The sequence below is a fragment of the Cydia fagiglandana genome, chromosome 8 (assembly GCF_963556715.1).
Source record: "Cydia fagiglandana chromosome 8, ilCydFagi1.1, whole genome shotgun sequence".
Classification (NCBI taxonomy): Eukaryota; Metazoa; Arthropoda; class Insecta; order Lepidoptera; family Tortricidae; genus Cydia; species Cydia fagiglandana.
Genome location: NC_085939.1, coordinates 16,792,363 through 16,803,245, shown reverse-complemented (window position 1 = coordinate 16,803,245; position 10,883 = coordinate 16,792,363). Strand labels below are relative to the sequence as shown.

Below are 10,883 nucleotides of genomic sequence, written 5' to 3'. Positions count from 1 at the left end.
TGTATTGTTTGCGTTTTGACGTAGTCAGATTTTCCATATCAACTTTACTAAAGCATGAACAGTCAGCGGCAGCGTACACAAAGTTTAATGTAAGCCGTATCTGCATCTGACTGTACATTACGCACTACTGAAATTGTATTGACGTCCGTAGTTGACGTGATACCATCAGGTAAAAAATACTCATAACTAATGTGTAGGTAATCTGACTAACAATAAAAAGATGACACATCAAGGTATAGAGAACACAAACACTCATTGCGGCTTTTTCCCTAATACCTAAACTATAAATTAGCATAGCGATTTAAACCAGCGTACAGTTCATCACTAACCCTCAACTTACCAGTTAGACTAGTGGTAGTATCATCATGTTTAGGTTAACACTTCTATTGTTGAGTGCTATGGTGGTGAATGATGGTCTATGTGGTACTGCTGGTTTGAATCAACCGGCGAGGACATTTGGACAGCATGAGACGAAGTCGAATGGCGCTTTGGAACAGCCCAGCAAACCTTCTACTGATAAGAACGAATCCCATATCGCTCCTGATAAATTTATAATAGGTAAGCCTACTTACGGACGTAAACTTTTTTTATTTACTATAGCTTGTTATAGCAATAGCAATAATTGTAATGATTTTCGATTTCTCACATAATTAACGTAAATAGAACGTAGGTAATGATGCGATATAATAAAAGCTATGCTTTTATAAAAGTACCAAAATCCGACGTGTCCCTGTGAAAAATTTTATATATGTCAAACAAAGCTTATACAATAAGATTCAAAGACAGTCGGGTCGAGATACTCGAGATATATTATTAGTTACCTACCAAAATTCACAAGATTCCTAATAACGTTTCACATAGTTTTGAAAATTCAACACTAATTATTAAAGCAAATATGTATCAGATTAAGTTTAAGACAAATTCTTCGATATTGACATTTATATATGTAGATGGCGCTTTCAGCAATATTTTTGTAAATTTTTACCTTGTTTTTCAGCGGGCCGTCCTACAGGTATAGCCCAGTACCCTTGGCTGATCCACCTCACCATGAAAGTCCATGAGCCGATGGGGACCAACCTAGCGGCTTGCGGAGGATCCCTCATCAGCCGCCGACATGTTCTCACTGCTGCCCACTGCTTGGATTTCGATATCAAGAATTACGAGGAGTAAGTATGAAAGACCTATCCCACGATACTGTTGGATCAAAGCAAAAAAAATCAAAAAATATCATTTTGTACCTACCTACCTATGTACCTACCCTAAAAATACATTTTTTGTAGTTTTTATTTTATAGTTCTGTCGCAATGCATCATTTATGTATCCATGCCAAATTGCAGTTTAATGGCACTAACGATCACGGAGCAAAGCCGCGAACGGACATGGCGAAACTCCAAAAATGGCATTTGTCTTAGTAGGTTTTGGTTTGCAGACAGAACAAGACATACCTCAGATCATTATATTTTATACGATCCTGATTTCTAATGAATACTATTTTTAACAGTGTGAGCATCTACCTGGCTGAGTACAACATCCAGACCTTCCCGAATGACTGCACCGGGAGCCTGTGCGTCCAGAACGTGCTGATGCATCCAGACAAGGTCACCATCCACAAGCAGTTCGATCGAAATGCCATCCGCAACGACATCGCGATGTTACGGCTGGCCACACCCGCTCCTAACTCTGGTAACTACAACTGTGCAAGTTGCAGAGTACAACACCCGGACCTTCCTGAATGACTGCACCGGGAGCCAGTGCATCCTGAACGTGCTGATGCATCCATACAAGGTCACCATCCACAAGCAGTTCGATCGAAGCGCCATCTGCAACGACATCGCGATGTTACGGATGGCCACACCCGCTCCTAACTCTGGTAACTACAACTGTGCAAGTTGCAGAGTACAACACCCGGACCTTCCTGAATGACTGCACCGGGAGCCAGTGCGTCCAGAACGTGCTGATGCATCCAGGTAAGGTCACCATCCACAAGCAGTTCGATCGAAGCGCCATCCGCAACGACATCGCGATGTTACGGCTGGCCACACCCGCTCCTAATTCTGGTAACTGCATGCACAGTCTTTGCAATGGCAAAATGCGAAGATAAACGTGAAATTGTATAAAAATATGACATATCTAGTGGCTCTACGTAAAAAGTGAGTGCTATTTTTTTTGCGTTTTACACATTATAATATCACACTCTTTTCAGAATTCATCCGTCCGATCCCCCTGCCCACTTTCAACATCAACGACGCCAAATACGAAGGAACTCCTCTCACCATCGCCGGCTGGGGCCAGACTGAACACGGCCAAGCATCATCTATCAAACTGCACGCACAAGTCCAACTGATCTCCCCAAACACCTGTAGAAAATACTTCCAGGTGACTGATGGTATGCTGTGTGCGGCAGGGAGAAACGGCCAGGACTCATGCTTCGGAGACTCCGGTGGACCAATCGTTGTCGAGCAGCAAGGGAACTTCCAACTTATGGGGATTGTCAGCTTTGGGGATAGCAAGTGCGGGGGTTCCAAGCCTTCTGTGTATACTAATGTGTTCTCTTATTTGGATTGGATCCAGAATACTATGAGGGATTAGGTTCGATCGCATGATGGATCCACTTTGTTGACGAGTTAATCATATCCCTTTTAGTAGATACCTATATCTAACATGTATCATTTTTAATAATAAATTATTTTTAAATGATAATCCTCAATATCACTAAACTATCACGGTTTCTCCTCTGGTGCAAAAGTTTTTTAACACATCAGAGACACAGGTGGCAATTTTTCATGCGCACCATTACTGAATAATTATCAATTTATGCTTTATGTAGAACGGCATTTATAATATAATATTAATTTAGCTGCAATTTTGCATTTTCTGCTTGGACAAAGTAATTACCGGTTTAGAAGTACAATTAGCAATCGTAGATCGTGAGCAAAATTGCACTTGTATACCAATTATCAGGTTACGTGTACTTGCATAATTAATTGTTCCCATAACCTGTCTATATAAGGAGCTCGAGTCTTAAGACTATAGGAAAGTGATAGTGCACAGTCTGGCTAACCTAACCTACCCAAAAGAAAAGGGCAAAAATTACTTACAAGGTGGTATTAGAACTGTTGCGACCATGCAGTCTCTTAAATCACGAATAGGAATTCAGAAAACCGCAACGAAAGAAATCTACACATTTGAAACAAATACCACAGTATCTCTCTTCTACAAAATATGTGCTATCGTGTTCTTAGGCTGCGGTACTAACCTCATGTTTGACGATTTGAAACTACCTCGAAAAGTGGTCAAAATCTGCCGCATAGTTTCCAAAGTGTTTGGGTTGCTCGTATTAATGCTGGTTTGTTCGGCGAGTATAGCCTCTTTTACACAGCATAATTTGGATATGATGCATAAGGCCAAGTTGTGGTTGTTTGGACCTCCCCTCGTCGCTCTAAATGCTATGCAATTGAACTGTGTATTGCGCAAAAATCAGGTACATATTTGTCAGGGGATCATTTTTAAACCATAGGAATAAGACTAAATTTAAGTGAGTAATCATAGAAATCACTTCAGTAATTAAGTCATGTGAACTTCTGAGGTTAAAGTAAATGTTTTTCATATCTCATGCTCTGAAAGTGGGTCGTTGTTGTTCTAAAAGGTGCGCAGAAAGTGATACGTTTATGCTCTAGTGCAGAAAAGTGGTTTACTCCTCTGCGTCCCCGTCCCACGAACAACTGGGCGGAAACAAAATGGAAAAATGATGTCTTTATTTCCTCGTCTGGAACAATTAGTAATTGTTTAATTTTACTAATTCCACGTCGATCGTTTTTTTTTTAAATGATGTAAGTGAATTGTTAAAGACAAATTATTTTTGATTTCTTTGGTTGAATTCTAATTACTCGATTTCATAAGGCGGGAACCAAAAGGAACACACCAAAAATATTTTTTTAAACCTTACACTTGCGTAAATGAGCAAAGGCAGAATCTTACACAGCCACAGTTAAACGTTTGTACGGTATTAAATTGATTTTTATAGTTATTTAGCACTATATTCATGAAAATAAAATAAAAAACGAGATAAAAATTACTTATATTATTAATTAAATTGTTATTTAATATTATAATACTATTATTATGTTATTATGTGGTGCGGCGCACCAAGGTCGCGGTGCGGTCCGGTAGCCTGTTGCGGCTTTTAGAACGAAAAAGTATAAAATTAAAAAGTAACAGGCAATGCCGCTGATTTTCATATTATATTAAACAAATAATTTTAAAATTACTGCAGTTTGTTAAAAAAATTGTGTTATCTAAATGATTTTCGCTAGAGGTTATTAATCTTCACACCTGTAAAGTCTTCGATTGCAAGTAAGTCCTAAGAAAAATAAATCATGTCCATAGATCTATTAGGTACTTCCATTACTGATTTTGCGAAATTGCCTTGTCTTGTTTGGTTTCCTCGCATTCGATATGAAAAGTAGAGTGTTTAACTCGGGTGAAAGGCACAATTTCTGTCTCGGACTATTGGCGCTCTCACTGCATGCGTTCGAGCGCCAAACTACCTCGACAGAAATGGGTGCCTTTCACCCTTGGTTAACAATCTACTATTGCATTAACTGTTTTGTGGGACACTGTAATTGTATAAGATGTATATTTTTATGTTAATAAATAATAAATAAAAATTTGTTACATTTAAAACCAGTATAAAAATAGAATAAATAGTTCATTGTGCAACAAGAAAGCAAAGTTCGCTTTTGCGTTGAGTGCTAATTTTGACCTCCGAGCAAGCTAAATATTCTAAATATATAACGTGTCATACCGACTGGACTTGCATGTCTCACTATGAAAATGATTGGTCCAATATGACTAAAACACATACTTTATGCAAATTTCTTAGCAGTCAAGTTACCAAAGCACTAAATAACTATACGAATAGGTACTAACGTGGTTATAGAACTTAAAAAAGTTCTTGAAGGAACATTTTCCACGGGCTGACCCGTACAAACGCATTTTATTTTCTGTGTTTTTTTTGGCATTTATATAAAGCAGGCGATTATATTTCTGTGCATTTTTTTGACCATTTGTCATAGAAAAGGAAACTCCTGTAAATCTTCAGAAAATCCATGTTTGTACGGGACCAACGGTAGATATCATGGAATCATAGACTAGGAATCCTCTAGACGTAGTTTAAAGCAATTATTTCATGCAACCAATGCTGTCAAAAATGCGGGGGTGCGCGGGACGAGGTGAGCGAAGTCCCGTGCCGTGATTGGTCCGTTCAAACGACGAACGAGTTCACGGACGTCACACAAAGACACTTTCGACTCGAACATGGAGTAAAATTACCGTATGCATGGCAGCATAGCGCGACTATGCTCAGTCTAGAGGATGTTTTGTCTGTGCATGGAATGCTCCTAAAATGTTTATTTTTAAATTAACGACAGATAAAAAAGCTGAGTTATACAATAGCTGTGGTACTACGAGGAATGTTCACTGTCGACGAGCTTGAGGTAGAGATGATCAAGAAAACATGGCGGCTTTCAATCGCTTTTGCACTCTTGCTAAACGGTCTATTCATTTCTACGGGCATCGTCAATGGATACGTAGCCAGCACGACAAGTAAGTATACTAGGTCCCAATGGCGGCGGCGCGTCGGGCATAGGCAAGCCGGGGCTAATTTGGCTTATATATTCCCTTTACAACTCTGCTCACACGTTCAAAAACAGGCAAGCCGGTGGGAATCGGCTGTTATGGACACGCCGCCACTGCTAGGTCCCCAAAAATAAATAGGTAATCCAAGAAAATATATATACTTTCGTCACTTATGGCTGCCAATGGCTATGCCATATAGGCCTCGCTCGATCGCTTTATATTGTGAGTCACAATTTGTGACACAGTAACGACTAGCCGGGTAGCACATATGTCGACGTGTCGAATCGACAAAATTCGATAGGAAAAAGCTTTATGTCTGGGCAATAAGAGGGAAAAAGTCGTCGTTCAGCTCGGCTCGCATCGGCCGGCGCCTGCCGCGTCTATATAGTATATATCTAGGGAGAGACCCTAAGGGTAGGGTTGCCATACGTCCCGTATATACGGGACTGTCACCGTATTTAAGTATCACGTCCCGTATTCTTAACTGGTCCCGTTTTTGTCCCGTATTTTGTCGAACGGTCTGGCCTAGTGGGTAGTGACCCTGCCTATGACGAGTATGAAACCGATGGCCCTGGGTTCGAATCCTGGTAAGGTGGTAAGGGCATTTATTTGTATGGTGATACAGATATTCCTGCGTACAGCAGCAACCAGATACAGCCCCCCCTCTCCCCCTAGGCCCCTGCTCTAGAATGACACTGTCCCTTATCAGTTCCGACTAATTATGGCAACCCTACCTAGCAATGTACAAATTGCAGAACATTCCCAAAAAGCGGAAACGTTCTCGAGAATGTTCTCAGAACATTCCTGCAATATGGAAATTATTGTTTAAACAAGAGAATATACTTGAAATAAAGTTTAAATAGGCATAACTTAAAACTAAATGTTATTATGCATATATTATTGTCTATTACAGTTAGCTATTTTGTTGATGTGATAAATTTACAAATAAGTTGCTTAAATTCTCACTGTATATCAGAGAACATTTCGACTTTTGACAATATTTTCCAAAAAATTTTTTTGTTTCATTAGTATCTAGAGGCCTCTATCTCCCGCCATGCCAAATCTCACCGCGCTCGGATCAACTTGAAAAAAAATAAAAAAAAGTCGGCCATTTTGATTTTTTTTAATGCAGATTGTTTTGTCTCGGGGCCCTCTATGACATTTGGTCGAGCATCCCCCACCTATAACGTACCGTTTAAAAGTTGCCATACAAAATAAAAGTGGCCAGTTTTCCCGCAATTAGGATTGTTCATTTTTTTTTCAAATGTTCTATTTCGAAAACCATTTCGAGATATAAGGTTTTTAAACAGTTTCCGACATTTGCTGCGATATAATAATTGAGGATTGAAGATATTTCAACAAATATCCTTATGACCTTAGTTTGACCTTCTCCTGGGCTGAATGTAAAGTCATTGCATAATAAAAGTTATCGAACCATAGTAAATAAATCCGTCACTCACGTATTGTCAAAGTTATCATTGTCATCGATTGTCATAACAAAATTTTTCAGTTAAACCGCTGCGCTTGTTTGTTACAATTTGATTTATAATTAATACCTAAACAGTAGATTTCATTGCTTAATAATATATCAAAAACCTTGTTCCTATGTGTGGGAATGATTCACAAAAATAATAGTTCGAATCCACGAAGACCTACGACGTGAAAGATGGTGCCGTGAATTAAACTTGGAATACCTACCTACCTCACGTGTTACACACAGTATTGCTGTGAGAATCACGTCGATGTAAGTATAAAATTAATATTAATTTACTACAATTAAGTATTTAAAAGCTCACTTTATTGGTAGGGTCGTGGTATCTATTTATTTTCTGTGGTAACGTAGCCAGAGTCTCTAAAGGCAAACCGTTAAACAGAGATGGTGCCTACTAGAAAGAAGGAATATACAAGAATACATAGCCATACTCAAAATTCAGCCTGAAACTGCTTTAAAAAGATATAATTTCTAATTTCCAGGTACATGTTGCAGTTCAAGCTGCTGATATCATGGTGGACAAGACTTAATAAAGAGTTGTGAATAATAAAACATGTTTTTGTTTACCTACTTTTTTATTAATTTGGGAAATATGTTATATATGTTTCCAAAAAAAATAGTAACTTTACATTAAACGTATGTTTATCATGTTCTGCACGAGCATCTGACAATGATGGCTTCTTGTTGACCATCCAGAAGAGAAGTGTATGGTTTGTTATTTACTCTGTTCCCAGGCATTATTTACGGTCGTAAAGTATTACGACGATTAATAATTAATATGACGTTCGTTTCAATACAAAATGCTCAACTTTGTTCTGGGCCCAAGTGCAGTTACATATCTCACAGCTGTATCTAAATAGGAATCACGATGACCTGAAATAATAGGATATAATTAGCAAAATTGGCATGTTCCTAATATAGTAGTATAAGTATGTAGTACAATATCCAAACAATGGTGACAAGCCGGTAGAAAGCACCCACTGGGTGCTAAGCTACCTTTAGCAATGGACGCTTGTAACGATTTTATGAATCCAATCTTCTTTCAAATCGAATCAGTTATGATGTAGGTAACTTACATTTGTATTTTTGCTCCCTTGATTTCAGCCAAGTTATGGTTGGAGTTGGATGCTATATGGATACATACTCCAATAAAACTAAGTTATATTATATAACTTAGGCAGATTTCTGGAATCAGCTTTCTCAAATTTATAGCGTAGATATTTTGAAATTAATGATTCAAAATAAACGAGTTTTCCATTCCAGACGATTGTTATTTATAGAAACACGTGACACTGACATTGTCGACAGGTGACATTACAATCAATTGACATTGACAACTATTTTTTTAATGCTTGTTGTTGCTTGTGCATTATCCTAATCAGCCGACGACATGTAATTTACGAGAAGTCGTATCTCATATTTTCAATAAATTATAAATATTCAACCGAGCCACGAATTACTAAATCATTCAAATTGTATCTTAAATTAACCTATATTTTCAGAAAATAAAATAAAAATGGGGGTCTAAAAAAAATGAACAATCCTAATTGTAGCAATTTCCAAAAAAAAAATTTTTTAGGTATCTAGGGGACCCCGAGATTCCGTGACCAAAATTTCAGCGCGACAAAACAAAAAACAACAAAAAAACAAAACAACAAAAACAAAACACAAACAAACAAAATTAAAAAAGTTTAAAAAAAAAAGTCGGCCATATTGAAAAAAAATGGCGGCGTCAAAAACTGCCAGGGTCCCTCTATGACATTTGGTCGAGCACCCCCCACCTAAGTCTGACCGTTTGGCCGGGCCGTCATACATTTTTCTGACCGGAAGTGGACGACCAAGTCGGAATTTTCTGGGGGTAAGGACTACACCTAAACTATCGTGAATATTCATGGTATAAATTACGATAAATAAATAAATTCTCGTTCTCGAGAACATTCTCAGAAATTACCGAGAATTTCTCATGTGGAAAGTTTCGCAACTTTGGAAAGTTCTCGTGCGTACATTGCTAACCCTACCTAAGGGTCAAACACGAGCCACAGCAGGATAATGGGCAGGCCACAACCACGACATTGGCGGAGAGTGGCGGCCTTAAGGTCACATGTGGACTCCGAACATTCGCTCTTCGCTTTTATTATGGCCACCAATGGCTAGATGGCTAGATCTCGCTCGATCGTCTTGTATTGTGACACAGAACTGATACAGTAACGACTAACCGGGTGGCATCCGATAAAAAATAATTGGCCAAGCACGAAGTCAAGACTACGGTGTTCAGAGCACCGTACGACACATCCCTAGGTGGTTTTAAGTTTGGATACTAATACTAATTTATCCCATAAGTACATTTTATTGACTAGGAAATAAGAAGGTAATGTCTGGGAGCTCTGGGACCTTGGAGTTTGGACTTTTATTAAAGTCCTCTGGGCTAGTATAGGTAATGTAGAAGTTACAAAGCTTCTACCTTAGATATATTTTTTAGAGATTAAAGATTTTATTTACCACCTTGTCGGGTTGATTGTATATCCATACCAAATTACAGCTTTCTAACACTAACAATCAACCTCATCTTGGAGGTGAAAAGAGGAAAAATCGTAAGTCCCATTTCGGCCAACCGAAATCAAGAACGTTTATATAATATAGGCCTAATACCGTTTATCTAAAACGTTTGGTGAAGGCACATTTCTAGTAGAAACAAATTATTATGAATTTCTCTGTAATTTGTACAAACCATTTCGTAAACTGACATTCCGCTAAACTGTTGTTTTTACATCTTACTAGTACTAGCATCCATAACATATTGAAGTATGATATTCTTCCACTTGTCTGGACATTTTCATTATTATTGATTCTTTTTTGGAGAATGGCTTTTTCTGCCACGGCACTTTGCCAATTATTGATTCTTTCAAACACCAAAATAGTTGATAATTTAATATACGTCAGAGTTGACAGGCAACTTCGAGCATGAAAAACTAAATCCGTCAAAAATACTGGGTATACATACAACCTCATAATCTTTGATATAGTCGCAATTGTTGTATTTTAAACTTGTAGACTGGGCAGGCACAGGCTTGTTTCTGACTCAAAATATAATTAACGTAAAGTATTAATCAATTTGCTCATGTTTCATATAAGTCACAGAAATAAGTACCTAATAATAAATGTCTAAGTTTTAGTACAAATAGGGTAACTGCGTCAGGTTGCCGTCCAGTACCTGTTTTCGTCCACTTGGCGGAGTTGCTACAAAGAATTGCGTATAATTTGAATATAAACCTAACATACCGGACAATTTTGGACTTATTGTACATCAGTTTTTAAAAGCAAAAATATTTTAGTAGAACTGGTATTCATGAGTACCAAATCTTAACTGACATTTTTGTCACTCAAACAAGTTTGATCAAGATCGGCTTACTTTATATTTCGTCAACTTTACCTTTGTTTCCAAAAACTGTGAATTATTAAATTTAATTTTTTTTTCGTAACAGAACAGTATCTAGTTGCTGCTCTCATAGATCGGTTCAAAAATATACATACTTTATACATAAATGTAATGGTACTTAATGAAAAGGAATAGGTACTGTTTCGACGAATCAGATACTCTCAGTAAAATCTATAGGTAGATGACGCCATAGCTGTTAATAAATATTGAATGACTTTATTATCTCTATTCTATCGCTTTACTAACTCTATGTGCTCTAATGTGAAAAAAAAAACACAACGACAGTGAAGAACGGAATTCTTAATTTAAATTTGAACT

General features: G+C 37.8%; 1 protein-coding gene and 1 pseudogene across 1 annotated transcript; both read left to right on the top strand.

The window, feature by feature from the left end:
• Positions 1 to 398: 398 nt before the first annotated feature.
• LOC134666943 (phenoloxidase-activating enzyme-like) lies at positions 399 to 2,628 on the top strand. Its single transcript, XM_063524252.1, has 4 exons — positions 399 to 558; positions 998 to 1,166; positions 1,502 to 1,683; positions 2,204 to 2,628. Exons 1-4 carry the CDS (start codon positions 399 to 401, stop codon positions 2,587 to 2,589), a joined length of 897 nt encoding a protein of 298 aa, XP_063380322.1. The 3' UTR covers positions 2,590 to 2,628.
• Positions 2,629 to 3,049: 421 nt separating this feature from the next.
• The window catches only part of LOC134666795 (uncharacterized), a 28,716-nt pseudogene continuing 20,882 nt past the window's right edge, over positions 3,050 to 10,883 (top strand).